General features: G+C 38.3%; 6 protein-coding genes across 11 annotated transcripts; 2 read left to right on the top strand and 4 right to left on the bottom strand.

Moving 5' to 3' along the window:
• Positions 1–822: 822 nt before the first annotated feature.
• Positions 823–5,423, top strand: LOC103437970 (alpha-galactosidase 3-like). The gene is made up of 15 exons (XM_008376508.4): positions 823–1,167; positions 1,457–1,515; positions 1,774–1,830; positions 1,914–1,945; positions 2,261–2,364; positions 2,462–2,534; positions 2,931–2,989; positions 3,079–3,144; positions 3,236–3,319; positions 3,676–3,740; positions 3,837–3,919; positions 4,299–4,389; positions 4,498–4,556; positions 4,800–4,940; positions 5,061–5,423. The coding sequence occupies exons 1-15, from the start codon at positions 959–961 to the stop codon at positions 5,172–5,174; spliced, it is 1,296 nt and encodes a 431-aa protein (XP_008374730.2). The 5' UTR covers positions 823–958; the 3' UTR covers positions 5,175–5,423.
• On the bottom strand, positions 5,398–12,875 carry LOC103437981 (uncharacterized). Of its 5 annotated transcripts, none has more exons than XM_029102285.2 (10): positions 12,114–12,258; positions 11,670–12,008; positions 10,351–10,545; positions 8,992–9,084; positions 8,039–8,221; positions 7,850–7,952; positions 7,584–7,766; positions 6,365–6,774; positions 5,773–6,227; positions 5,398–5,688 (listed from the first exon to the last, which is right to left on the bottom strand). In XM_029102285.2, the coding sequence occupies exons 2-10, from the start codon at positions 11,892–11,894 to the stop codon at positions 5,631–5,633; spliced, it is 1,905 nt and encodes a 634-aa protein (XP_028958118.1). In that variant the 5' UTR covers positions 11,895–12,008; positions 12,114–12,258; the 3' UTR covers positions 5,398–5,630. The 5 variants fall into 5 exon arrangements, with proteins under 5 accessions (XP_028958118.1, XP_028958106.1, XP_070675821.1 ...); XM_029102273.2 differs by having other exon boundaries at positions 12,080–12,196; XM_070819720.1 differs by having other exon boundaries at positions 11,670–12,000; positions 12,114–12,180.
• On the bottom strand, positions 12,729–14,202 carry LOC103438311 (tRNA (guanine(26)-N(2))-dimethyltransferase-like). The gene is made up of 3 exons (XM_029106491.1): positions 13,990–14,202; positions 13,193–13,848; positions 12,729–12,933 (listed from the first exon to the last, which is right to left on the bottom strand). Exons 1-3 carry the CDS (start codon positions 14,200–14,202, stop codon positions 12,729–12,731), a joined length of 1,074 nt encoding a protein of 357 aa, XP_028962324.1.
• A 1,215-nt stretch (positions 14,203–15,417) lies between these two features.
• Positions 15,418–19,338, top strand: LOC103438303 (uncharacterized). Its single transcript, XM_029102253.2, has 6 exons — positions 15,418–16,320; positions 16,580–16,780; positions 16,878–16,977; positions 17,478–17,678; positions 17,769–17,831; positions 18,763–19,338. The coding sequence occupies exons 1-6, from the start codon at positions 15,605–15,607 to the stop codon at positions 18,865–18,867; spliced, it is 1,386 nt and encodes a 461-aa protein (XP_028958086.2). The 5' UTR covers positions 15,418–15,604; the 3' UTR covers positions 18,868–19,338.
• Positions 19,339–19,408: 70 nt separating this feature from the next.
• On the bottom strand, positions 19,409–21,708 carry LOC103406439 (small ribosomal subunit protein eS26y-like). The gene is made up of 5 exons (XM_008345420.4): positions 20,976–21,708; positions 20,796–20,888; positions 20,608–20,692; positions 20,289–20,422; positions 19,409–19,673 (listed from the first exon to the last, which is right to left on the bottom strand). Exons 1-5 carry the CDS (start codon positions 20,976–20,978, stop codon positions 19,599–19,601), a joined length of 390 nt encoding a protein of 129 aa, XP_008343642.1. The 5' UTR covers positions 20,979–21,708; the 3' UTR covers positions 19,409–19,598.
• A 600-nt stretch (positions 21,709–22,308) lies between these two features.
• Positions 22,309–24,986, bottom strand: LOC103426425 (superoxide dismutase [Mn], mitochondrial-like). Of its 2 annotated transcripts, none has more exons than XM_008364514.4 (6): positions 24,562–24,986; positions 24,129–24,175; positions 23,915–24,040; positions 23,750–23,806; positions 23,193–23,270; positions 22,309–22,613 (listed from the first exon to the last, which is right to left on the bottom strand). In XM_008364514.4, exons 1-6 carry the CDS (start codon positions 24,857–24,859, stop codon positions 22,521–22,523), a joined length of 699 nt encoding a protein of 232 aa, XP_008362736.2. In that variant the 5' UTR covers positions 24,860–24,986; the 3' UTR covers positions 22,309–22,520. The 2 variants fall into 2 exon arrangements, with proteins under 2 accessions (XP_008362736.2, XP_028958074.1); XM_029102241.2 differs by having other exon boundaries at positions 22,309–22,876; positions 24,562–24,951.
• Between the last annotated feature and the right edge of the window lie 2,694 nt (positions 24,987–27,680).

The following is a 27,680-nucleotide window of genomic DNA, read 5'->3' as shown; positions in this document are numbered from 1 at the left end:
TGGCCTAGTGGTGAGGGTGTGGGTAAGGGTGGGGTAGTTAAAAAAAAAAATGTAACAACACACACGAGTCAATTGCAAAACTAAAGAAACCCAAAAACAACTTCACCCTAATTACAAAGATCAAAATCATAATTTGATATGAATAATAAAAAAATACGTAAATCCAAAAATGAGATGATGACTCATGACATGACAATTAGAGGATAAGCCTTAATTGTTGCTTGATTCTTCGAGAATAATTCAATAATTTTTTTTTAATAAAATATATTATCTATTCTGAGAAAGAGACTTGAGTTTAACCTTTCAATACACTAGTAACATAATATAATTATTTAATTTGTAATAAAAGGAGAGTAAAGGTATAATTACTACAATTTCATATCCTATTTGTACTATATTTTTAATAGAAACAGAGCTCACTAACATAAGTATCTCATTTTATTAGTAGAGAAAATTTTCAGGTGTACTGAAATTACGACTATGTACATCAAGTGGCATAAAATAAGTGATTAAAATTCTTTTCTTCAAATATCTAACTACTTGTATTATGATATTGAAGTGTACCGAATTATACTTTTGGTACACTAAAAAATCTCTCACTAATAAATGTGGTAAGATTGACATTTTTGTTTTTTGAAAATAAATGAAAAATAAGTAATGCTAGAGACTAAATTTGTAGAAAAAAAATTGATAAATTAAAAATTAATGATTGAATTATTATAAATGTTGATAAACATGTTTATATTCTATTGATAACAATTTAATTTATAAATAATCTACAAATTTAATTTCCTAATATTACCAATAACAAATTGGCGGGTGTTTGCTCTGATATCCCACGTCGCTATTTTCATTCTTTGTCTAATATTCTGGGTTCCTTCCGATTCACGGACTCTCAGTTTTAAAAAAGCCAAAAGAAGATAGAGGAAGGGAAAAAAAACAGAGCATTCATTCAACGATGGCGAAGAGGAAGATCACTCTCTCTCTCTACACTCTGATTCTCTCTCTATCGGTTGTCTCCTTGGCAGTTGCAGTCAGATTAACGCCTGTCCTGCAAACCCAGGAGAAGCCCAGTATTAAAAGACCAACATTTAATCGGATTTTTGATACTTCCAAGTATGGGATTTTGCAGCTCAACAACGGCTTGGCTCAAACGCCTCAGATGGGGTTCCTCTCTCTCTCTTTCTCTCTGTCTCTCTAACTTGTAGTCTTTGAAGTCTGTTCTTTCTTCGTCTGCTTACTCCTACCCACTTTTTGGATTGTTTGTTTTTGATGGAAAAAATTAAATCTTTATGTGTCAATTGGAAATTTTTGTGGGTTTTTGGAATTGGGTAGCTTGGAATTACAGCTTTATAGTTACCCTTTTGGTGGTTTACTTGTTTTTGGATACATGAAGGGAATTTCACTTCTTGACATTGTAATTGTGTTAATTGAGTATTGTACTATATGTGGGCAGGTGGAATAGCTGGAATTTCTTTGCTTGCAATATTGATGAAACCGTGATCAAAGAAACCGGTAAATTTTGTGCTTTCATTGTTCATCTCCTTTCGTTGCGATTGATTCTGCTCCGATACCATTTATAGATCATTCGTTGCATTTCCTTATTGCATCAATGGTTGGTTTTGTGCCGGTGTATCCGGCACATGGTGAAATATGCTTATATTAATTGGGGAAAATGACCATTATGATTCGATCAGTTCAATGAAGTATAACATTTCTTCATCCGCAATCGAATTTTGTGAAAGTACTAACATGTATTTTGATGATGGACAGCTGATGCGCTCATCTCAACTGGCTTAGCTGATTTGGGCTATGTGTATGTCAATATAGGTATCATTCTGGCAAACCTTAAGTATTTAGTAAACTTAACACTTGCTTATACTTACGATGTAATGCAATGTCAATATATGCAGATGATTGCTGGTGTCCAACACGAAATTCTGAGGTCAGTTGAATTGCATTACTTAACCAAGATATATTTCTCACTATCTCTATAATTTGTGGTCTCTGGGGAATACCCGTCTTCATTGTATATGAAGGCACTTTTGCTTTAAATTATTTAAGTGCAACTTTTCAAAATCATATCTCTGTCCAGTAGCTATAAGTTCTTCTCCACTCTACCGATATATGCGCACAAACATGGAAGAATATAAATTTTCCGATAGAGGTTCTAGCATGGAAATCCACGTCCTTGTAAAATTGTGAATTTGATCATTTGATGTATGCTTAATTTTTGAATTTCGAACTGTTCTTGTTTCAGGGTCAATTGGTCCCGGATCCTAAAGCATTTCCATCGGGAATTAAAGCACTTGCTGATTATATACATGGAAAAGGACTCAAGCTTGGAATTTATTCTGACGCTGGGTAGAATGAATGAAACTCTATGTATTTTTATTTCAATATGAATTGTGTTATACTCAGTACAGTTTCCTGACTACTTCCCACTGATTCTATTTTGTAGGGCTTTTACATGTCAAGTTCGACCTGGATCACTTTATCATGAAAGTGATGATGCAAAGCTGTTTGCTTCTTGGGTTAGTTTCTGTTTCCTCGATTCAATTTTTGTTGAATGTCTATATTTGGTTTAGCGGGCATTCATAGTGCACTGTTTCTGCATTTTATATTGCTTTTGTAAGTCAAAGACTGAAATACAAGTAGAACAGATTCACCTGTGAGCTCATTACTACTAAATTTAAAGCCTTCTATTTTGATTACTCTCAATGTTAATAGACTTAATCAATGTTTGCAAAAAAGTGGAGTTGCTCAAATATTTGACAGTATGTAATCTTTTCCCCTTATCTCCGCTCAACAATTTTTTGCAATCAAAGTTTGGGATGCATGAGTTTTGTTGAGAATTATTATTTTGGAATTATAGCCATTCCTTTTCTTACGATATTATTTATAATCAAGGAGTAATGTTGTATTTTTAGGGTGTGGATTATCTGAAGTATGACAACTGTTATAACCTGGGGATCCCACCAAAGGAACGGTATTGGCTATTCTTACTCTCAACTTTAATTGCGAGGGTATTGCATTCAGTAGCTATAAATTTATTTGATGTGGTTTCATACTTTCCAGATACCCACCAATGCGTGAGGCCCTAAATGTGTCTGGACGCACAATTTTCTATTCGATTTGTGAATGGTAATCCAGTTTATTGATCTGTGTTATAATATTTGGATTAGTTCACTTTAAGTTTATGGAAATCCTGATTCATAAATTCTTTATTTGACAGGGGTGTTGACGACCCTGCTTTATGGGCTGGCAAGCTCGGAAATAGTTGGCGTACTACAGACGACATCAATGATAGTTGGGCGAGGTTATAACTCTTCATCCATTAACTTGGACAGTAACTTCAGTGTCTGGGGTTACATCATAGTTCTACTTGCACACACTGAAACCATCATTTGTAATTTTGTAGTAAACCCTCAGAAATGGTTTGTGGTATATGCTTTCACCTTAGAGGACCCTTAAAAGTGCTTTGTAACTTCCAAGTTGATCGTTCATATATGTGCATTTATTTCAGAAATTGTAGAAATTGTACAAGAATGTCTCACATTTGTTGTCCATCATTCTTTCTTGCTGTTATTATTTGGCTGCAAGGTTTTATATACATGATCCTGCAGTTTTACTCTTAATAAAATCTTCAGTGTTGTCTGTTCTTATGTTATTTAGCATGACAGCAATTGCTGATTTGAATGACAAGTGGGCAGCATATGCAGGACCTGGTGGATGGAATGGTATAAACATGAGCTTTTCGAAACAGGCATAGATATTAGGTATCAGTACTCCAACTGTGATTTATTTTTCATGCCCCATCTTTTTATTTTGGGCAGATCCCGATATGTTGGAAGTTGGCAATGGAGGCATGACTTACCAGGAGTACCGTTCTCATTTTAGCATCTGGGCTTTGATGAAGGTCCTTAAACTTCTGCTCCTTTCTTCCTGGCATGTCGCTCCCATAATTCAGATCGAACCTTCATCCATTGTCTTGCATAGTTGTGTCACAAAAATAATCTTATATGAGCAGTTCAAAGAAGCTACTTGTTTTCTCTCGGCTGCTTTATTTCATATTTAATATCAGTTTTGACCACGCTGTCTAGTCTGAGTAAAAGTATCATTTTCGTAAGTCATAATGGCTTTTATTTGTTCTGCGGTCCATATAACGAATTTAGTTCAATTCTATCTTGCACAAGGGGCATCATAATACATGTTGCATATGAACTGTTTTGTCCTTGGCTCGATTCATATACTTTCTAGTTCTTCACATACTGAGAATTGGGCGTTCGAATATCCAGGCCCCTCTTTTGATTGGTTGCGATGTGAGAAACATGACTGCAGAAACATTTGAGATTCTAAGCAATGAGGAGGTTATTGCTGTAAACCAAGGTGAAAATTTGGTGCTAATCGGTTCGGTTGAAAGTATCATTTTTGCCATATCAGTCTTTTGAACTATGAAGTTCTGAAACTAAAAGAGGAATGTTTTTGTTTTTGCAGATCCACTTGGGGTTCAGGGAAGGAAGGTTAATGTTTCTGGACCAGATGGCTGCTATCAGGTTTTCCCCCCTTTCTTGTGCTGTACAAAGTTGTAGTGATTGCTTAGTCGAAACTTGATAGGATAAAATTTGTATATCTGGTTGATAGATTTAGTATCTATGGTACTCTGACAGAATATATCTCCCTTCGCATATATCATTACGAGCCAAGGGAGAAGTTCGTTACATCTTTTGGATCTTTAACATAAGCCTGTTGTATATCAACTGTTTCGTTAAAACTTTGGTGATAATTCTGTTTTCCAGGTTTGGGCAGGTCCTCTATCAGGCTATCGATGGGCCGTTGTTCTCTGGAACCGTTGCTCGAAAGCAAATACCATAACAGCTACATGGGAAGCACTTGGACTCAAATCCGGCATTAGTGTCTCAGTGAGAGATTTGTGGCAGGTAACGAAACTGACCTATACGACGTATAACAATTTCATCCATTGACAGCTTTAATTCGTTTCATTCTCCTTCTATGAACTTATTCGTTTCATGCTTATATGGCATCCAAATTTCCTGCAGCACAAGGAAGTAGCGGTCGATGCAGTATCATCATTTGGTGCTCAAGTTGACGCTCACGACTGCCTGATGTACATTTTTACTCCCCATACCACCTCGCTCAGAAATATAGCTTAGCCTTAAAATGGTTCCAGCAAAAGGCGGCGTCCATCTGTTAACGCATCACAACCGTTGTCTGCAACAGTTCACGGCTGTAAATCTCTAGGGTTTTGCAGAACTTGGCGACGATCGAAGTGCCTATCTGTAATGTATGTTGCTCACATAAAAGTATCGTACCGCAGTTTGTATATGACTGCGTACTTATTCGGAACCATCAGCTGTTGAAATAATGATACCTAAATGTGAAACTCCAACATTCAACATTTATAGGATAATATCTCAGTAACCAGAAACCAAAGGAAAACTTCAACATTTATGCACAAGTTCAAATAGCGAAATCGGAAACACAAAACGAAATTGATGTCTCAGCGTTTTTTATTTAAACTTCAAAAGGATTTGAGATCGGACTCAAAGGGGTAGACACATTGTGCTGGTCAACTGAGCTAATCCACATTTGCCACCTCGGTGCCGCCATTAGGTCAAGGGGGGGAAGTCATTATCATTGTCTAGCTTGAACCTCTTAAAGCAAATCCTGCAGAGTTAACCATTTAAAAGGGTACATCAGTTGCTATCTTAAATATGGCAAGAAACTCTCAAGAGATGAAAATGGCCTTACGTCGCTGCGGTAACCTGTGGGAATTCCTTGGCTGGAGGAGATGCCAATTCAGTCTGAGCAGATTGATGTACATCTGATGATGAAGGCATTTGAGTGCCAGGAAGCTGTGGGAATTCTTCAGGTGAAAATTTAAACTGGGGAGCATTTTCACTTGGGCCTGCTTCGGTGGAAACCTCAACTTGGTTAGTCTTTTGAGGCAATTTCATCCTTGGACAACGGCTGCTAGACTCCGGGATCTTTCCCCTCGCTCTTGGAGACACATTGGTGGAATCATTTTGTTCTTCAGGTAAAAATTTAAACCAAGGAGCATTTTCACTCGGGCCTGCTTTGATGGAAACCTCAACTTGGTTAGTCTTTTGAAGTGATTTCATCCTCAGACCGCAGCTGCTAGACTCCGGGACTTTTCCCCTCGCTCTTGGAGGCACATTGGTGGAATTATTTTGATTCTGCATTACCTGAAGTATTTTATTTTGGGATAAGAAAGCCAGTCAGTCATCTTTTACAGTCCAAAGTTGAAACAAAAGAGGAAGAAGAGATCAGCAGTATCTAAAATTTTAATTTGAACTAAAGAATTGAGTTGAATTCAATATACCCGGTGAGGAAGGCGACATGAAAAGATTTGGTCTGCATTTTCTGCCATTTGAAAAATGACATTCCCATCTTGTTGAGCCGTATGAACCAGGGCATTCCATTTGCTCATGTCATCGGCTTCAAAAGGTGGAGCACTGTTGTGTGTAATAGAAAACTGATATGCATTTGCAGACAACAGGCTATCACAATATTCTTCGTAGTCCCCAGTGAGGTCAGATTTTTCAGATGTTCCAGTACCAAATCCAGGGACAGGAGTTGCCAGATCTGCTCTCTGTCCACCCCCATTCCTATCTAGAGTGGTCGCGAAGAATTTGTCAAGTGCCATGCCTCTGCGTTCACCTGGTAGCATTAATACTTCTCGAAATTTTTTAACCCCAAGGGAAAAAGCAGATCTTATACGACAGAAGTTTCCTGGAGAAGATTAGGTGGTTCAGCATGTCAGCTAATTAGCATACAGAACGGGTAAGAAATAGACATACACTAGAACGGAAAGTAAGCACTTTGAATAAGAGATTTAAAAAAAATGGAAATCTATATGAATTAAAGATTATTAAAAATATACCAAATTTATGCTTTGTAAATCATACCTTATTAAGAAAACGTCATTGTCTTAAATACAAGATTTTGTCTACTAATTTAATTATTGGATAGTTATGCCAATTATCAAGGTAACTATAATCTACTCTACAAACATTTTCGGCATAAGGGCACATAGATTAAACTCTTAAAATAACAGCTTCATGCGTAAAAATGTTAATAGTATGATATACTTAAATCTCTCCTTGAACATGCTTTAAATAAAAAAAGGCGACCCCAAGCTAACAAGGCTCCCCGCTTTGTGAGGGTCAGGGAGGGAACATCTATCGTACACAGCCTTACCCTTGCGTTGCAAAGAGGCTGTTTCCACGATTCGAACCTGTGACCTTTTGGTCACAAAGGAGCAACCTTTCTGTTGCCTGAACCTATGGCCTTTTGGTCACAATGGAGAAACCTTTAAATGATACAAACATATCTGTTGCGACTTTGTTATTCACTAATATTCTGCTTCAAGTTTATCACATTAACGATGATGGAGGAAGAATAGATATTCCCACTTTCATTTACCAGGGATAATACAGTATATTGCAAATTCAGTCATCTCAAAATGAGTGAACAAAAATGTTTTTTTTTTTTAAGAGAGTGAACAAAAAACTGATCCAGCAGGTGAAGTGGTCGAGTACCTTTACTGACGCTACAGCCTAGATTGTTGTTGTCCTTTAGAGGATCCACTATGTTGAGGAACTTAATTTGGAATTCATCAACTCTAGCTGCGTTTGCCACAGCTGGATCTGGAAACACCAGCCTGCACTCTCTTACAAACTCCTCGCTCAGGAGAAATTCTTCCCCCTCGTTTTGGGGTGTCACTGTCGCAAATAATACAGATAAAAGATTCTAATCAATGAGTAAACAGATCAGTTACACATTCACATATTTGAGCATAAATTACCTATGATTTCAGGAAGGGAAGATAAGGCAAATGGACCATTTATACTGATACCATAGTTGCCCCAATCAAATGTGCTATAGTATTCCAAAAACCTATGCAGGACCTGTTCATACAATTTCAAAGTCTTGTTTGAGCACTTACAGATGTAAATGTGACTGCTGAACTGAAGAAACAAAACAAAAGAAATACCTCTAACGGACCACGGAGCGATGAATGAAAGCGATTGATGATAAATAACACCAATGTTTCCAGTCCATATGATGCAATCAGGCCATATTGGGCCCCAAGAATTCGACTCTCATAGTAGCACCAAGCTTTGGTTAAGATAATACTCTTTTTGTAAAGATGGTCTTTTCCGATCAGTTGGTCAACCTGTATAAAGCACCAGGCATGTCAGTTAAAGAGGAACATTAAAATTTTCAAATGAGAGAGTGAGAGAGAGAGAGAGTGTGTGTGTGTGTGTGTGTGGCGCGCGTGTGTGCATGTTAATAAGTTTTGTTGTTATTAAGTATTGCCAAGTGTAGATATTTTGTTGGTTTACGACTACTACAAAAAGATTAAGCTGTTCAGATGAGTCTCCTCCGCTACTGAAGAGCCAAAAAGCTTAAGCTGGAGGGATTCGAACTCAAGATCTTCGACATGTTAAATTGTTTGTTGGTTTACCACTATCCCAGAAAAATTAAGATGTTTCCATGTAGAACAATAATCATTTATGTGAATGAAAACAACAACAACAACAACAACAAAGCCTTTTCCCACTAAGTGGGGTCGGCTATAGTGAATGAAAACGACAAAAAAAAAAAATCAGATGGAGCTGACTACATTAACTGAACCATCAAAACATTGTCTATGTAAATGGGGAGCTAAGCAAAGAAAGCGACAAAAAATTGGGGATAAGCCAACTTCAAACCTGCCAACAGATCAGAACCAAAAGTTGAAGTGAAGCATGTTAACTTATACAGAAGAAGTTCAAAGTAATTAACTGCAAAAATTACAAGTGCAGCTAAGTTTATATTTACAATTATTAGTACGAAATTAACTAAGCTTGTAAAAAAAATCAAGCTAGCTGAAGGAAAGCTTTTAAGAATGCTAGTTAGTACTCTAAGTAATAGCTTCATATTATCAAGGGTTAAGATTTTAACCTGCTCCAGAAAGCACAGTGTATTGAGGCCGGCCGTCTGATTGAAGGAAATATCAATTGCCATGTTATTCACAAAGAATTTTACGACCTTAACCTACCACCCAAAATTCCAGCAAGAACGATATCAAAAAAGTACAGTGGATCCCCCCCTTTAAAGTTAAGAAATGATAATACCTCCTTTATGCAACATGATTGATTTATTAAGACAAAAAAAGCAACTGAGGCAGTGAAAATGCTTCCCTTAAACTATGACAAAAGCATTAAAATAATTTGTCTACCAATCCAATAAATATTTCACATTAAACAGAAACCACCAAAAATAAAATTTCAGATAAAAAATAAATCCAAACAGTTTGGCTTAGCAGTAGCTTGAGGATAGAAGAAATAAGTCCAAGAGAAGGTGACATTGAGCAAAGTCAGGAAGTAGGATAGAGGATATCAAGGAGGAGAAGAGGAAGAGGAGGTGGAGCAATGGGCTTTTGATCTCAATTCTTAAATTTGAATCTTGAGGTTGCGATGTATGCCATCTTTGTCAATTTCTGGTTTTCCTTGTGCGCATCCCCTGATCATCCCCCATCTTTCTGTTTGAGTTATCCATTTTCCTGGAATGTACTAAATCAACCCGTTCACACAATTTTCTAATAAATGGAAAATAATTATATCACAATTAGCATGCACGATCCATACGTTTACAAACTTATTCACCCTTTCTATATCAGAACTGAACATTAATGGTTCAGGCTCATAAGCACGAAATTAACTTTTCGTTGAAGTTCTCACAACCTAATAAGAATTTCAACAGTGGGAGCGGATAAAAACCACTCATGAGAACAAGGCAGAAGTCTTTATACTCTGAACATAAACTAATAAGCTGTCTTTTAAGTGCCAAACAGGTGTTAGGCATGCACACATATGATGTGCTTTTTACAGGTGTAGCCTTGGTTGATGTGGTACCAGGGTGCGAGGATTGATTGAGTAGATATTTCTTCATTTTATCACACACTTTTGGGAATCACCACTTGTCAAGATGGAGAAAAATCCAACATAACAAGGGTCATAAGTCATTGGGGTCTAGAGTACTAATGTTGGTCTAATTTCAAGATATGGAGATAGGATGTGGCCCTCATGCTTAGCACTGTAATGAGAAGAAAAGAAAGAATTGACAAACTTTTCGCTTTTGGACATTTTCATTTGTGAAAGTAAAGGGGTAAATAGCCCTTAATGCGAATAACTGAAATAACAGACAATCAAGAATGAGGGAGGAAAATACTAAAAAGGATACATGTAATATGTAACCAAAAATATAGTAAACATGCAGATCAATTATTGGAAAGGATAAAAGGAGCTAAGAAATCTCAACCCGTGCGCGAATGTAATGGACATCCTTAATCTGGAACTCGGAGTCCTGTGGTTGACGACTCCTGAGGATCGCACAGATTTTACGAGCAAGCCCCTCCATCAAGTTTGGACGGCAGAGAGCAGTCAAATCAATATCTCCATCAGGAAGATAGGCCTTCAACGGGAATGAGCCAAAGGAGTAGAACTGTAACGCAAGCTGTTCCACAAGCTCACATTAATTTAGGCATATTAAAATAGCAGCATACAATAATTGTAATGAATCAATCAAAGATTCCCCCAGTAGAGTTTTCTTATTGCAAATAGCAGTTAGAAGTTAAAACATCGAAATCCTGTGTCTCTCAATTATATTAATTTCAGGTCCACGGAATGAAACACGTGGATTTCAGATTTGAGTGACAATCAGATTCCAAAATGAATGGCCACGTACATTATGTATTGATCAAGAAAGAAAAAAGCGGAAAACCCTAAAAGCATATCCAACACCTCCATGCCAAACCCTAAAAGCATATCCAACACAAACAGTTAACGTACTGGATGCTTAATGTTATGGAAGCTGCATAAATAAGTTCTATGAAGATAGGTCAGACTTTCACAGAACTAGAACCTATGAATACAACTTGTAATAAAAATGAAATACAAAACCCTCCAAGATGACATTGAAAGCTGGACATACGACACTAGGTCATGTGGCAGTGGCATCGAAGACATCAGCAAAATCTAAGGAATGACTCTGTGCTCTTTTTGTAACAGATAAGAGATACCAATTTCATTATCCAGACATGCTACAATGTCAAATAGTTACTTCATGTTGACGCCTAAAACTTTGTTTAGTTTCGTTTGGCTGTAACGAAAAACCACACTTCCATAGTGTAGCTCAGCTCTTTCCGCGCCAACAGGAAATCGAATAAATTACTAGGTATGCTGACTATACTTAGAGAATCCAATTGATAAAGGTAACAATGGGAATGCTTCGAAATGCTAGGGAGGGAGCATACATCTAATCACAGAAATGGATACACATAGATAAATCCAGGCCCTTTTATAGATTTTAATTTTACTGACATTCTTCCATCTTAAGACATTGAGATTTACCAATCTAGAAAACATACAGAGGTAATCAATGAACCCAAAATTATGAAGCACAGACCTATAGCAATGTGATGAAGTACAATTTTAATTCCTCACGAACAGACTTTAAAGAAGCTTGGTTACAGTTATAAAAAAAATAGAATAAAATAAAAAATCCACCACTGCTGATTTCTCTTCGCGCCAAGTAGCAAAAATATAAAAAAGAAAGTAGGGAGATGGGGAACTTCTCACCTCTGGTGGCAAATGACATACAAGAAGCCCATGAACATAATTAGTAAAAATCCTCCGCCTCAACTCAGATTCAACATTTGGTTGAATAGTCCGTAAAATCTCTTGGGTCCTTTGTTCTAGAGAGGACCACACTTCTGCATCCATCGTCCTCAACAAGCTCTTAGTGGAGGAGGAAGAAGATTGAAAATAAGGGGAATATGATAACCCCACTTGACAATCTTCCATAAAATGGTAAGACTTTCAACTCTTTAAAAATGCAACCCAGGAAACCCACACAAACACTCTCCCATTGATGATTTCAACAAGTGAATGTTTACACGGTTTTAGGAACCTGCAAAACTAAGAAATTTAAAATAATGAGTTTTTGGTGCAGGGAGGGGGAGGAATGAGATGGGTTGGCTAAAAAAAACCTGAGAACAGAGATAGAAGGATAGACCGGGGCACCTTCAGCAGATGAGTAGCAATTGAAATAGCTCACAGATCAGTAGAGCTTAATCCAGGATGTGTATTCAGCAGAAGAGAAAAAAACCAGCTAATTAGATGCTTGAAATTTTATGCAGAGTTCGTCCATATCTGTTACATCCTCGAACTCTGTATTTAACGTCCTTGTCAGTGCTGAAAATTATGTATTTTGGGGCTATTTTGACATGTGTGCTATGAGGATAGGGGAAAAGGAATCGTCAAAATAACTGATGAAAAATAGAAAAGATTCCCAAGTCCTCAAGGGAAATTATCTGAAGAAACTCTACAAGCACGAAAAATTATAGAAGAAAAGGACAGAACTCAGAAGTGAACTTAAGTACAATCCAATGAAACGGTCTTAATCAAAGCTTACAACCATATAAAAGTTTAGTCTAACTTTTCTCAAATTTTCAGTTTTTTTTCTGAAGACTAGATTCTTCTCCATAAATGAGTTAACAAACAAAGATAAATGTAATGGGGTTAAGAATACAAATTTATGTGGCTTGCAACTTGGAAAGTATAAAATTGATCAGCAACAACATAAGAGGCCTAATAAACCACACAGCTTTCACACACATACAAAATCATGCAACCACCTTACTTGTTATCAGGAAGCTTTCCCCGATTGACTCGAAGCATGACTCTGAAAATTGGTCCATGATATGAATAGTATGAAAACAGTGGAGTAACTCGATACCCCAGCACTGAAGCTTCCCGCACAGCCCCTCCAATAAGCATTCCCAAACCGAGCTCATTCGAGTATGGCATTGGCCGGACATAAGCTCCATATGCAGCTAAAGTTCTACAGAAACAAAGTAAAATATATCAGAATTGTATGCAATCAACCAATACAACCTTCAATTGTAAAGTCTCCAACTTCTCGTTCAATTGTAAATCCCAATTAATTATGATATCAAATTCGAACGCATCAAGAAAAAATGCAGTTAGTGCTGCAATACCAATTGGTCAAGAAATGAACATGTTATTGCGAAGAGCATCAAACTTTAAAGGAATAGAGAATTGAAACAACCATTTTGCTTGAAATTAGATTTGACACTCACTGTTGAGGCCTGCGACCACCGGACGAGAACCCATCAGTTGAAGTAACATACAACAATCCATTCAACCTCAAAGCATTAAACGCCGACCTCAAAAACGACGAATCGCTCCCAAACGAATCAATGTCAATCAAATCAAAGAAATCCCTTTTCAGATTACACTCCGTCATGATCCGATTCGCATCCGTAAGCGACACCTCCCACCTCGCCTCACCCCCGGAACCACTCTCCACCTGCGACAAGTTCTCCGTGATAACTTTCTTGTTCTCATCATTCGCGTCATTTGCCAAAACAAAATCGGCCTCCGCCTCGACGAGGTACCGAACAGACCGAATCCCGCAGCCACACAGTGCATCGAGAACTCGCAATTTGCCCTTGGACTTCTTGTACAGAGCGGCGGCGAGCACGCCGAGGTCGCGGCCGGTGGCGCTTTCGTGGCGGAAGAAGGTCCCGCCGACGTCGAATTTAAGACCCCTCTCTGTCTGGAACACCGATTCACAATCGGAATCGAGGGTTGGCTTCGAATTGGAGTCTGAGTATTGGGTCACCGCGGCGAATTTAGGGTTTTGGGATGGGGTTGCAGAGAAATGAGAAAGGAGATAGGGTTTTAGGCGAAGAGAGAGTTTATCATGGCGGGAATCAAATGGGTTGGAGGGGGGCTAATTTTGGCGGGTCTTAATAAAATGGGTTTATCCTCTGCACACGTCTATGAATGTACGCCTAAGATTAAATCTCGGATTTTGATTTTGCCACGTCATGAGATGGGTCCCGGTATGTTTGTATAGTTGGTCCCACCGCACCGTCGAAATTATACTGCCATCGGAGCACTGAAGCCTTTCACTGTTTCGAGCATTTGCTCTTTGTTGGGTTTTTACTTTTGGGTTTGGAATTTGAGTTTTGACCAACGAAGAAGATGGTGGCAATGAACTTGCTTGCGTTTGGTGGGTCCCACAAAGAAGTGGGGTCTGGCCAAAAGCGGAAGATGAAGCGGAGGAGCAGAAGGAAACCGCCATGAAAGGTAGAAAGCTTTGAACTTTAATGATGTTTTCGTTCGCAATGAATGCTTTTCCATATTTGATTGTTTTTTGAAATATTTAGCTGGGTTTTGGAGAATTTCAGCTGTAGTTTTTAGATATTGTGAAAGATGGGATTTTTATTCGAAAATGTTTGGAAAAGTGCTTATAGCTTGCGACTTTGTTTGCAATAAGCAAGTTAATGATGGATTAATGTGTTTGTAAGAGACCATAGTAGTAGGTTTAGTTGTGTTGGTTTTCTTTGCTTTTCGGGTAGGCAGCTTACAAAATTTAGTTATTACTCAAAACATCGTAATGTTTCGAGTCTTCCCAAATAGGGAAAGCACAAACATGTTGCTAATTTGGGAGAATTGCACCAAACCCTTAGATTGGATTTTGGATGTGATTTTTTTCTTTCCAAGATAAAAGTTTATGATGAAAGAGAACGAGAAATGATAGGGGACAACAAAAGGAAGTGGCTAAGCTTCAGTTAAATCTTTTGTTCAAAATCTTGAATCAAATCACAAAACTTTTAATTTTTTTAATCACTTACCTAATGGAAATTTTAGTGTATTAAGTTTGTCAATCTTAGTTAACATTATTGCATATTATTCCAAATTATAGTCAGCTGTAAAAATGAAACATGTTGCCGGAATGGCTCATATACGGCCTTCAAACCATATGGGTGTGAGGAGCATGAATGCTTAACTGACTATAATTTTGGAATAATATGCAATAATGTTAACTGAGATTGAAAAACTGAATACACTAAATTTCCCATTCGGTAAGTGATTAAACAAAATAAAAGTTTTGTGATTTGATTCAAGATTTTGAACAAAATATTTAGCCACTTCCTTTTGTTGTCCCCTCTCATTTCTCGTTATCTTTCATCATAAACTTTTATCTTGGAAAGAAAAAAATCACATCCAAAATCCAATCTAAGGGTTCGATGCAATTCTCCCAAATTAGCAACATGTTTGTGCTTTCCCTATTTGGGAAAGACTCAAAACATTACAATGTTTTGAGTAACAACTAAATTGGGTAAGCTGCCTACCCGAAAAGCAAAGAAAACCAACACAACTAAACCTACTACTATGGTCTCTTACAAACACATTAATCCATCATTAACTTGCTTATTGCAAACAAAGTCACAAGCTATAAGCACTTTTCCAAACACAAGCAAGTTCATTGCCACCATCTTCTTCGCTGGTCAAAACCCTAATTCCAAACCAAAAGTAAAAACCCAACAAAGAGCAAATGCTTGAAACAGTGAAAGACTTCACTGCTCCGATGGCAGTATAATTTCGACGGTGCGGTGGGACCAACTATACAAACAGACCGGGACCCATCTGATGATGTGGCAAAATCAAAATCCGAGATTTAATCTTAGGCGTACACATACATGTGTGCAGTAGATAAACCCATTTTATTAAGACCCGCCAAAATTAGCCCCCATCTAACCCATTTAATTCCCGCCATGATAACTCTCTCTTCGCCTAAAACCCTATCTCCTTTCTCATTTCTCTGCAACCCCATCCCAAAACCCCAAATCCAAAACCCTAAATTCGCCGCGGTGACCCAATACTCAGACTCCAATTCGAAGCCAACCCTCGATTCCGATTGTGAATCGGTGTTCCAGACAGAGAGGGGTCTTAAATTCGACGTCGGCGGGACCTTCTTCCGCCACGAAAGCGCCACCGGCCGCGACCTCGGCGTGCTCGCCGCCGCTCTGTACAAGAAGTCCGAGGGCAAATTGCGAGTTCTCGATGCACTGTGTGGCTGCGGGATTCGGTCTGTTCGGTACCTCGTCGAGGCGGAGGCCGATTTTGTTCTGGCAAATGACGCGAATGATGAGAACAAGAAAGTTATCACGGAGAACTTGTCGCAGGTGGAGAGTGGTTCCGGGGATGAGGCGAGGTGGGAGGTGTCGCTTACGGATGCGAATCGGATCATGACGGAGTGTTATCTGAAAAGGGATTTCTTTGATTTGATTGACATTGATTCGTTTGGGAGCGATTCGTCGTTTTTGAGGTCGGCGTTTAATGCTTTGAAGTTGAATGGATTGTTGTATGTTACTTCAACTGATGGGTTCTCGTCCGGTGGTCGCAGGCCTCAACAGTGAGTGTCAAATCTAATTTCAAGCAAAATGGTTGTTTCAATTCTCTATTCCTTTAAAGTTTGATGCTTTGCGCAATAACATGTTCATTTCTTGACCAATTGGTATTGCAGTACTAACTGCATTTTTTCTTGATGCGTTCGAATTTGATATCGTAATTAAATGGGATTTACAATTGAACGAGAAGTTGGAGACTTTACAATTGAAGGTTGTATTGGTTGATTGCATACAATTCTGATATATTTTACTTTGTTTCTGTAGAACTTTAGCTGCATATGGAGCTTATGTCCGGCCAATGCCATACTCGAATGAGCTTGGTTTGCGAATGCTTATTGGAGGGGCTGTGCGGGAAGCTTCAGTGCTGGGGTATCGAGTTACTCCACTGTTTTCATACTATTCATATCATGGACCAATTTTCAGAGTCATGCTCCAAGTCAATCGGGGAAAGCTTCCTGATAACAAGTAAGGTGGTTGCATGATTTTGTATGTGTGTGAAAGCTGTGTGGTTTATTAGACCTCTTATGTTGTTGCTGATCAATTTTTATACTTTCTCCGACAGACATTATGGGTTCATCAGCTACTGCAACAGCTGTGGAAGTTCTCAAGAGTACTCATGGGCTGAACTTGGTCGGATCGGTTGCCCCTGCAGTGATTCAAAGGTATTGGGTAATGTTTAGGTCGTATGATTTCGTTTTGTTGACTTCCCAAGTTTTTGTTCTTTCTTTCACTATAACAGATTAATCTTGAATCTCTGAATTATGATTCTTTAGTTTTTGTTTTTTTCACGAAAACAATTACCGCCAAAATGAGGCATGTGAATCCCTTGTAAGGAGTAAGTCGAGGAATAAAGCACATGCCTTGTTAAATACATCACGAAAAGAATTCCCACCAAAATTAGGCTTGTGAATCCCTTTTAAGGAGTAAGTCAAGGAATAGGGCACATGCCCCTTTAAATACATGCATGTCATGTGCTTAAGTTTGGCGGGTACACCCGTGGACTTGGCATCAAGAACTACTTCACATTTTGTCAAATTGCGATACCAATTTTAATTGATTTTTATTTAACGACTAAAGCTATAACTCGGTCATAAGTTAAGGATCAATGTTCCAATGTACTCTAATCTTAAATGAAACCTTAAGTTGTTTCGGTTTTTTGTAGGTCTCCAAGTCACTTGTTGTTTCTGGCCCTCTCTGGACAGGGCCGTTGCATGACACTGCTTATATTACAGAAATGTTAAGTTTGGCCGAGGAATGGGGATGGGCAGGCATTGAAACAGGAACTGATCTGGACAAACTTTTGAACCAAATGGTGGCTGAGAGTGACCCCAGATTACCCTTTGGCTACACCAAGTTGGACGAGGTCCTTACTAAAAAAAAAATTACCACTCACTTTTGTTCCCAAAGTTGTTAATCTGGGAAAATGATGGATTTTCTGTTTTTACTGTCCCAGGTGGCAAGTCGTGCGAAAGTAAATTCTCCGTCACTGAGAGCCGTGATGTCCACCCTTCAAAAGGTAATTTCCACACTACTCTAGTGTGGCATATGAGTGCATGTTTGACATTTGTTTTGGGGGGGGTGTTGGGAATAGAGTAGGGTTCTCTCCCCTTTAATTACTCTCGCATTCTCTCTCCTCCTTTCTCACTTTTCTTTTTGTCTCTCTCTATAAAGAAGTCAACACAAGATGTTGACGTGGCTTCATGACCGTTCAAATATGAGGGGAGAGAAGGGAAGGGGAATTCGGAGGAGAGAGAATCTTACTCCGTTGGCTATATGGGTGCATGTTTTCCACTTGGGGGTTTTAGGAGCTGTTGGGGATTAGTGTATGATGGACACTTGTTAGATATGGTCTTGCATGTTTGCCAATTATACAGAGCGTTGTCGGTTGCAAGTGCGTGTTGAATACTTGTTTGATTTGCAGTGCATGGTGGACACTTGTTGGGTACGATTTTGCATGTTTGCCAATTGTATGGTGAAAATTTTGAGTAGGACAGCCTGGTCAGTTTCAAATGCATGTTGACACTTGTTGGTATGGTTTTGCATGTATGCCACTTGACGGAGAAAAACTTGAGTATGACAGTCTAACCACTGACTACTTAGAAGTGCGTGTTTGACACTTGTCGGGTATGAGTTACATGTTTGACAGCCTACTTTGGCAATTATACAGAGAAAAACTTTGGTAGGTCAAAACCATTTTCACAAAGAGTATAACCCTGTGTACTGGGAGTTGCACTTGAAGTTGGATAAAAACACAACCCCGTTCCATTGTCAGAGTCCCTACATCGACTTGCTGCCACCTCATAGTTTTGCCCCAGAGGCTTGGCCCACTTGAGCAAAGAAAGTCTTATTAGCATTGAGTTAGGCGGGCTGTTGGCTTTAGGTTTTACTGGACTTTTCGAGTCCTCATAGTTTTTCGTTTCAGTCCAAAGACTAATAATCTCTTGCAGGAAGGATATGCTGTGAGTAGGTCACACATTGAATCCAATGCAATCAAGACGAATTGTCCGATGGAAGACTGCATTAGAATTGCCAAGCAACTTCAGCAGCGCTGAATCACACCCATGAGAAGACGAGTTTCCAGACGCATTTGCACTTCCGTTAGGGTCAAGGGCACTGACGGATCAAAGAACCTCTCGCCGGGCCAGTAAAGCAGCGTCTCATTTTGTTGTGCGACTTGGAGGTGTTGTCGCTCAATGAGAGACGCAATGGGGTAGCTGCTCTGCTCTGCTCAGCTCATGTAACATTTTAGAGTCGGATTCATAAATTTGGTTTTGACACTTTTCGATACCCGAAACCTTGCAAGTTTCCACAGAAAGCATCTGAAACATTGATTGTGACTTGGGAGCAAATTGTTACATGTGAGAAACGGTTTATGGGAGAAAATGGACTACTCTCGTATCAATGTTGTCAAATACTCGAATTCAACGATTTTGCATCACCGTGTAAACCTGCTGAGACTGCACACATAAACGGCGGTGGACGAAAGAAACAATCAATTGAAAATTCACATTGTGTTCTTCAAACTGTAGATTAGGGTTTAACCAAATTGATTACAAGAGTTTATCTGAAAACGAAAGTGGAGAAACCACGAAATAAAACCATAACGAATTCTAAAATTGCATTATCATCAAAATAAAACATCCAAAAACATTGTACTTTAATCCTCAAAACGTCTAAACCACAACACGAGAATCACAAAAAAGTTCCTACACAACTCAGTCCAGAAGATCGTGTAGATACCGGGAGGCGTCCATCACATAACGAAAGGATCGATATGCTCAAATCAAGTACGAGCAGGAACACCAGCTCCAGCAGGTCGGGGAGCTTGACCAGGCTGACCGGGCCTTGGGGCATCATCCTGGAAAGCCAAATATAAGTATATCAGGTAAACTAGAATAACATATCAACTGTAAGCATCGGTCATCAGGCTCCTTAGACATTAAAATATGTATGTGCCAAGCGCAAACCAAAAGCATACACGAAATGCCTAGCAACACGATATAAAATAGACAGCCACGTAAATAAATATATAACAAAACCCATGCTGCTACAAAAGCCTTAAAATCGGTTGTGGAAAAGTACATTGAAACATCAACACTATAGACATGAAATATACAGTTCCGAGCTTCGGAAAAATAAACTTAGATTCTACATGATCAAATTGTTTCTGGTAACAGCACCACAAATCTAAGATGGAATTAAAATAATTTTCAATCATTCATCACACTGTCTTCAATGGATGAACAAGAAACATACAAACAATCAGTTAGATAAAACTGTGGCGGGTCCTATTTCCTTATACAAAATGGAGTTGCTTGGAGCAGGTTTCATGGAACAAACTATTCGGGATGTATATGTTTCAATTAGGTTTTGGGAATAACTTAATACGGCATAATACAAGCAAAGAATCAATGACACCGTTAAATAGAAGAGAACAAACATTGACACTCAAATATCAAAAACGAGAACTCACCCTGCGTCTGATATATCGCTGTGGTGGCTCACGGTTCCTCCTGTTGGTGCGGGATCGCACCCTCACAACATGGGAGTGAATTGCACAGGAAACACAGTACTGCATCTTGGCATACAGCTTAGGCAACGTGTATTCTACACATCACAAACAACACCAACAAAAAAAATCAATCCTTTACATCTCCATATGATCTCAATATCCAAATGCAATACACAATCTACAAATTTAACCAACCACCGCGATAATCGAATAAAAAAACTGATAAATCAATAACAAATTATGAAAAAACAGAGAAATGTGACGGTAAATTGGAACTTACGCTCATAGACACAGGCTTCCTGAACATCCCTCACCGCAGCTTGCTCGACGATGTTCCTCACCAGGAATCTCTTGATGGCCTTGTCCTAGTTCATCACCAATACAAAATCAAATCCAATCAATCACGTATTTATACGATTCGTATACCTATACATATACAGAAACGTACAAATGTATACGTATATATACCTTGGGGCAGCACTTGCCGCAGTTGGAGCAGCGGATGAACTTGACGTGTCCGCGGCCGTGCTTGTTGCGACCTCCATTTCTGCGCTTGAAAGTCTGCAGAGAAAAGACACGAAAATTAAGCAAAAAGAAACAGAGGACGGAGAGACGAATAAAACGCGGCGTTTAGGGCGGAGTTCTGACCATGGCGTTCCGAGAGGAGGAGATCTGAGAGTTTTGGGGCCGTTTAGGTTTTTTCTCGCTGCTGCAGAAGCCAGAAAGTGAGTGGTTTCGGGAAGGCTTCCGTTTTATATGGGAGAGCGGCCTGGCGCCCTAGCCCAGCAAAACGGCCCTTCGTTGTTGCACATTTGTAATTGCGTCCCCATTGTTTTGTTTATTTACCTTTTGATCCCTATAATTTCTAATTAGAAACCAAAATTAATATTGAAGTTGGGAAGAAAAGAAAAAGAGTTTATGAAAATCATAGCTGTTATCATCCTAAGATTAGACAATGATATTAGAGAGCGTTTGTTTGCCCTCATTAAGTGAGACTGGACTGGACAGGACTAGCTGTTAGTCCAATACCGTGTTTGTTCCATGATGGGACTAACATTAATGAAACTAAAGGGGACTAGTATGGACAAAACTCTTCACGAAGAGGTCTTAGCAAGACCCCCCAATAACCATGGGACTAGCTAAGACTATCATCTCCCGTCCTCGTCATGCTCAACAACCACTCCCGATAGATTCATCGTCATCTCCGGTCACCTAGATCATAATAAAATATTAGTAATTTATATATTAAATAATATAATATTAGAATTTGTTATTATCCAGCTTCTTAGTCCAACACTGCACCAAACGCTTCACTAAGTTAGTCCAGCTTAGTCTAGTCTAAGCCAGTCCAACTTAGTCCTTGAAGCTAGTCCAGTCTGAGATAGTCCGGCGCAACAAACGTCCCCTTACAGTATAATGATATTCATACTCACTTATAAGTGGAAGATTTCGGATTTCTTTAACTTAAATAATGAGGTACTGATGCCTAATTTTTATATGACATGCATCAAATCTCCACATTTTGAAATAGAATATCATTGCATAAACGAAATTTAAAATATTGTAGTTGTTGCTCAGGTAAGAACCAATAACCACAATATCTTTGGTTGGAGTGGGTTTTCCGGGATTACGACCCTGTACACCAAGTGTTAAAAAACAATTGATTAGAAATTTAAAAAAAAATTCTAACCTATTATACTATGACACTTGATATACCGAACCTTATTAACACTAAAAAATTTGCTCTTTGGTTTGAGATGAGTTGAAATTTGAAGCTCTTGATTTTTGGTTATTTTTACATAATTGTAATTCAATTTTGGGTTTCATTTAATACTCTGCGCCATATTTTATCCTTTATAAATAATTTTCTTTTGTTAAACAGAAAGCCCAATGGACCAGAGGAGATAGGGTAGTGATTTGCACACCCGTTTTTTTTTTTTTTTTTTTATGTACCACTCTTCCTCTGACAAGAAAAAAAGAGTGCGAAAATCAATTTCCGTTCATTGTATATCAATTGCGAACCCCTCAGTCATAACAAGAAGCAAATTATAAAAACAGAGATTAAAAAGTACATAAACTCATAAACTTGGAACATATCCGTGATTAAATAAGGGTTCCTCATTTGTCACGTCACGTTGGCTGTTTTATTTTCAATGAACCCAACCAGCTGCAAATCCGGCCACCTTGTTTAGCTCAAGGGCTTTCTTTCTCGTACACTTCGCTGGCATACTTCCAATTGATGACTTTCCATATGTTCTTCAGATAATCTGGTCTCACATTCTTGTACTGCAACTCGAAAAATGGATGTGTCTTAATTCAAACTTTCACGTCGCATGATACACGAAACGGGATAGGAGGAAACTAATAATACAAACAGCTGACAAGAGCAAACACCACTGACATGTATTCTACAAAAAATCATCATTGGACGTAGATAAAATTGATGACGGTGATAAATTGAATAAACGATGAGCTTGTTTCAGGTCTCGGTGCATTTCAGATGCTAGTTCAAGTAGTGACAGAAAAGGATGGAGGCTGTGCACGGACACCTAACATTATAGGAAAACAAGAATCGGTGTCACTTCCGAAGCGTCTGAACGAAAGCCTAACTATAAACTTCATCCCACGGAACGACCTATCCCTCATAAACAATTCAATTCCAAGGAGCAAAAACTAATTTGTCCTTCACAAAGACAGTTTTAACAACCCTCCTACCTAATCCACTTGTACTCCACAAGATAAACAATATCTTAGACTTCCAAGGCTCGCCAATTAGGCAATAAGAGTGTGTCAATCTGTATTGACTCTTATATACTACACTGAGTCGCTTAAAAACTGATAAGTGAAAATAACTGAAGGATGTACCTGTAAGTAGTACGCATGCTCCCAAACGTCAATACCAAGTAATGGAACCAAAGATGCTCCCTTAGTAACCAATGGATCCTGTAACAAGTTACTCAAATTAAAGGATATTCAGATGAAACAAAAACCATAATTGCGTGCTGCATATCAACTACTACAAGTGCTTTGCACAAAGAGATTCAGAACAGAAACCTTTGTAAATCCTAAAGTCCTGAATGTTGAATAATCCTTGAGATGGGGTAACAAGAAAACAGATCTTCAACATGAGTTCTATGCTGGAGCTAAAGTTTTAGACTAAGTCTAACCGTCATAAATCAACAGCCAACAGTAGCCTACATGATTAATGGAAAGAAGATATACCATTCCGTAAGGAACTAATAGTAACAATTCACGAGGAGTCTAAACTACATTGCTGAGAGGCTATCATTGCTATCAATGTAAAACAACACACAGGATGGATTTGTGCAACTTGAATATGGCTAGAAGTAATGTTGAGTAGACCTAAAAGAAAATTCTGCGCTACTAGATTAGATGGCATTGAAGTAAATATTTGAGTTTACCTGATTTGCAGTGGTTTCAACCACAAGTTTGTTGAACTCTTTGTCTAGAGCAAGCCACTGCCAAGAAAGATCAAACGAGCATGCGAACAGGTTGAATGTCGATTGAAACATCTAGTTGAATAACATGGAACAAATGCTATAAAATCAAGAAGATGGTAAACTTACCACCCATCCAGAACCCTGCAAAGCAGCGCCTTCTGCACTGATCTTTTGCACCAATGCTTCAAAAGTTCCAAAATTTGTGTCAATAGCCCAGCCCAGCTTACCATGAGGGTGCTCGCCGCCACCTTGCTGCCATAAATAAAGCATTACTGTATTAGGGAAATGAACGGTTAATAACCAGCTTGTAAGATAGAGAGAGAGGGAAACATGAACTTACACTAACAGGAGTCAGATTCTTCCAGAAAATCGAGTGGTTTACATGACCTGCGAGAAAAAATAAACCCCTTTTACATTTCTCTTTTAAAAGAAAAGACAATGCATTTCGGCATGGAAACAAACAAAATCATGAGCTTAAATCCTGAGATTAACAAGACATCCAAGAACTTGAAACCAAAGAATTAAATCAGCGGTTTCGATTGTGGTAATTCGTATAAGTAGCAGCCTAATTACGGGAAAACTAACACAATGCTAGCTAATTGAATTGCTACTTCTAATATCAGTTTACTTCAACCAATATTTGAACATTTTAATTAAATTTAAACTTTTTTTTTAACAAATTGAAAAAAAAAACCCTAATATGAGAATGCAGCAAATGAAAACAAATAAATAATTACAAAAATAGCACAGAGATACATAGAGAGATGTTTGACCTCCGCCATTGAACTTGATGGCGCTCTGCAACTTAACAGCGGCAGCAGCGTCGCCCTTGCCGATGGCGTCGTGGAGCTGCTCGAGAGCATTGTTGTAGTTGGTGACGTAAGCCTGGTGGTGCTTCTGGTGGTGGATCTGCATGATCTCGCCGCTGATTGCAGGCTCCAGGGCGCCATAATCGTAGGGAAGGTCGGGGAGCGAGAAGGTCTGCAGGCCGCGAGAATGAGCAAGGATTCTGGGCTCGCTCTGAAGACCTAATCGGAGCGCTTTACTGGCCACGAGAGCTCGGAGAGCCATGGAAATGCTGCTTGCGAAGAACTTAGAGTGAGTAGAGAGAAACAGTGCGAGAAGGTGAGAGAAGACTTGTGGAGAAGGAAGGGGGTATATATTTTTGGTGCGAATCTGTGGGCGTAGTAGGGAAATGCAAACTATGGGCCAGATACATTGGGCCTCTTGTGGGCTTAATCCAATAATTCCTACCTTAAATTTTTATTTTTTTATTTTTAATAAAAGCAATTTCTGACCGGTGAAAGGATTGAATTTGTATACCAGAATAAATGTTCTTAACTAACTAAACTACAAATTATTTACTCTAGCACCCTTTATGTTTAGATCCAAAGATCAATTCCTTTTGCATTCAAAAACTACCTTTTCATTAGTACTACGACTAGGTGGTTTTAGGTTCGACTGGTGGTCTTAAAATCAGTCTTGGCCAACAAGCTGAGGATTTTGGGGTTTCTTGGTACTTTTAGTTTGTGTTACAGGCGTGCCTACTCGCTGCCCAAGGCCGGGCGAGTAAAGTGAAGTTGGTAATTTTGATTGCGCTTGATTTGACTCTTTCAATGTGATTGAAGACCTAAACATGAAGAAAATCCCAACCCAATTCAATCCTACTTACCTTAAATCCCACCAGAGAAACCCAATTTCTAGCTCTTCAATCCCTAGAATTTTTATGCCTTCGATGCCCAGACCTTATCGATCTTCAGCCTTTTTCCCCAATCCCCTTCATGAACGACACTCTATCTCCTCTGCCGTTTTGGCATTGTCTGGTGTTTAAGAGGGGAAAAGGATCATTGTCGGATTCTTTTCCTGGGGATTTCGTGATCGTGACCGTTTATCGTATATCGTGTGATAAAAAATTATTTAAAATTAAATATAAATAGTACCTAACGAAAACTGACCGCACGATATACGATGAACGGTCATGATCACGGGATCTCCAGGATTTCTAGGAAAAAGATCCGGCTAGGATCCTTTTCCTTTAAAAGGAATCGGTTTTTTTCATGCCTGCTCTACTTTCAACTTACACAAAATTAGAAAATGACATATAGATTGAATGCAATGAGTTATCAATCATTAGATTCAGTGCCTACTAACTCAAACCAGAAATGAATGTCAACCTCCAAATCTTGTCCAAATTAAACGGCATAGAAGATGAATTAGACATGAAGAAAACTCAAATCTCAGCATGATGCTTCATCTTTGCTTTGTTTTTCTAAAGCAAATTAAGCAAACGTCTCCGACGTTGACTCAAACAGCACCTCAATTCTATGTCCAAATACGACCTCTCAATCTGATTCCTAAACCCTAAAGTGTACGATATAAATCTTAAAACATCAATAAGAGAAATGAATATTTTCAAGTTGTATGTTTTAGGTTACTAAGAAAATAATGTTGGAATAGATATGAACAATACGGTGCTACAGAGATGCCTTCAAAATGGTTTGATAACTATAACATAAACGTGGCTAAGAAGAAATTATAAGCAAGATAACATTTCGTTATCTCAAAAATACTTTTCAATATGGGCAATGACATTTCTTGAGTACAAGAGTGCGCCTAACGCATCTCTTTATATTTTCCATACTCATAAAATCGAAAGATATTTGAGTAATCTTCTGCATCAATAACCACGTCATAGATTTCTACAAACTTGTTCCCTACTCATTCGTAATACTTTTCAATATGGGCAACAACGTTTCTTGAGTATGACCCTAACGCGTCTATTTATATTTTCCATATTCATAAAAACAAAGGATATTTGAGTAATCTTTCACATCACCAACCACGCCATAGATTCCTACGAACTTGTTCCCTTCTCATTCGTAATCGCTTTTCCAATCTTCATAGTCGGTGTCAAATTTGTTTACAGCTTCCAACCAAGAGTACACCTTTTATTCATATGATTGTAAGAAGGTGTGACTTTCCAAGTAACTAATTTCTTCTTTTTGTTATAGTCTTAGTCAATTGGAAAGTCACACCTTCTTGCTATGGTACGAACAAAAGGCGTAATCTTTGCTAGAAGCTGTAAACAAATTTGATGCCGAGTATGAAAATTGGAAAAGCAATTACGAATTTTAGCCGAAATTTGTCAAAGGAGAGTTTTTATTACCAAAGTTTTGACCTGTTTTAAATCTTTCCTGGCTAAAATTATTTTCTTTCGTTCAATATTGTTACTTTCAAATTTCGGTTATTTGAAGCATACAATACTCCACAAGTTATTACTTCTTCCTCCAACTAGAAACTCTTCCAGAGTTGCCAAAAAAAGAGTTGCCCAATTAGAGGAAGAAGGGATAACTTGCGGAGTATTGGATGCTTCACAAATAAGTATTTACCAAAATTCGAAAGTGACAATGTTGAATGAGCCTAAAAAGAATGATTTTAGCCAATAAAGCTTGAGTAATGTTATTCATACCATGTTTTTGTATCAAATTTTCATACCACCTTAGGTGGCATTTGATGTGGACATGCACATCATTTGAATTAATCAGATTTTTAAATTTAGTTCATTATTTAATAAACTAATAATTAAGAAAAACTAGTTAATTAAATGATGATTATGGTATACGAGGAGTCTTTCTCCTTCATTTCCTTGGGTTTTGCAAATTTTTCAAATGATGTGGTTGTCCACATCAGATGCCACCTAAGGTGGTATAGAAATGTGTTATAAAAATATGGTATGAATAGCATTACTCATTAAGAAAAACTAGTTAATTAAATGATGATTGTGGTATACGAGGAGTCTTTCTCCTTCTTTTCCTTGTGTTTTGCAAATTTTTCAAATGATGTGGCTGTCCACATCAGATGCCATCTAAAGTGGCATAGAAATGTCAAATAA

Source organism: Malus domestica, chromosome 01 (genome assembly GCF_042453785.1).
Source record: "Malus domestica chromosome 01, GDT2T_hap1".
NCBI classification, from domain to species: Eukaryota; Viridiplantae; Streptophyta; class Magnoliopsida; order Rosales; family Rosaceae; genus Malus; species Malus domestica.
The sequence above is the reverse complement of the archived record's forward strand: the minus strand, read 5'-3'. Positions and strand labels throughout refer to the sequence as shown.

What these genes read in the sequence shown, in the direction of transcription:
- LOC103437970 (XM_008376508.4), top strand. Translation starts at nt 959, where the DNA reads ATGGCGAAGAGGAAGATCACTCTCTCTCTCTACACTCTGATTCTCTCT. An exon ending in AACCGTGATCAAAGAAACCG is followed by an intron (nt 1,516 to 1,773) that starts GTAAATTTTGTG and finishes GATGATGGACAG; the next exon opens with CTGATGCGCTCATCTCAACT. An exon ending in GGAATTTATTCTGACGCTGG is followed by an intron (nt 2,365 to 2,461) that starts GTAGAATGAATG and finishes TCTATTTTGTAG; the next exon opens with GGCTTTTACATGTCAAGTTC.
- LOC103437981 (XM_029102285.2), bottom strand. Translation starts at nt 11,894, where the DNA reads ATGGAAGATTGTCAAGTGGGGTTATCATATTCCCCTTATTTTCAATCT. An exon ending in CGCTCCGTGGTCCGTTAGAG is followed by an intron (nt 7,953 to 8,038) that starts GTATTTCTTTTG and finishes TTGTATGAACAG; the next exon opens with GTCCTGCATAGGTTTTTGGA. An exon ending in AGGCTGTAGCGTCAGTAAAG is followed by an intron (nt 6,775 to 7,583) that starts GTACTCGACCAC and finishes AATCTTCTCCAG; the next exon opens with GAAACTTCTGTCGTATAAGA.
- LOC103438311 (XM_029106491.1), bottom strand. Translation starts at nt 14,202, where the DNA reads ATGGCGGTTTCCTTCTGCTCCTCCGCTTCATCTTCCGCTTTTGGCCAG. An exon ending in ATGGCAGTATAATTTCGACG is followed by an intron (nt 13,849 to 13,989) that starts GTGCGGTGGGAC and finishes CGCCAAAATTAG; the next exon opens with CCCCCCTCCAACCCATTTGA. An exon ending in GGTGGTCGCAGGCCTCAACA is followed by an intron (nt 12,934 to 13,192) that starts GTGAGTGTCAAA and finishes TTGTTTCTGTAG; the next exon opens with AACTTTAGCTGCATATGGAG.
- LOC103438303 (XM_029102253.2), top strand. Translation starts at nt 15,605, where the DNA reads ATGTGTGCAGTAGATAAACCCATTTTATTAAGACCCGCCAAAATTAGC. An exon ending in GGAAAGCTTCCTGATAACAA is followed by an intron (nt 16,781 to 16,877) that starts GTAAGGTGGTTG and finishes TTTCTCCGACAG; the next exon opens with ACATTATGGGTTCATCAGCT. An exon ending in TGATGTCCACCCTTCAAAAG is followed by an intron (nt 17,832 to 18,762) that starts GTAATTTCCACA and finishes AATCTCTTGCAG; the next exon opens with GAAGGATATGCTGTGAGTAG.
- LOC103406439 (XM_008345420.4), bottom strand. An exon ending in GCGGCAAGTGCTGCCCCAAG is followed by an intron (nt 20,693 to 20,795) that starts GTATATATACGT and finishes GTGATGAACTAG; the next exon opens with GACAAGGCCATCAAGAGATT. An exon ending in AGCGATATATCAGACGCAGG is followed by an intron (nt 19,674 to 20,288) that starts GTGAGTTCTCGT and finishes TTGGCTTTCCAG; the next exon opens with GATGATGCCCCAAGGCCCGG.
- LOC103426425 (XM_029102241.2), bottom strand. Translation starts at nt 24,859, where the DNA reads ATGGCTCTCCGAGCTCTCGTGGCCAGTAAAGCGCTCCGATTAGGTCTT. An exon ending in AGAATCTGACTCCTGTTAGT is followed by an intron (nt 24,041 to 24,128) that starts GTAAGTTCATGT and finishes TATTTATGGCAG; the next exon opens with CAAGGTGGCGGCGAGCACCC. An exon ending in TGCAGGGTTCTGGATGGGTG is followed by an intron (nt 23,807 to 23,914) that starts GTAAGTTTACCA and finishes CTTTCTTGGCAG; the next exon opens with TGGCTTGCTCTAGACAAAGA.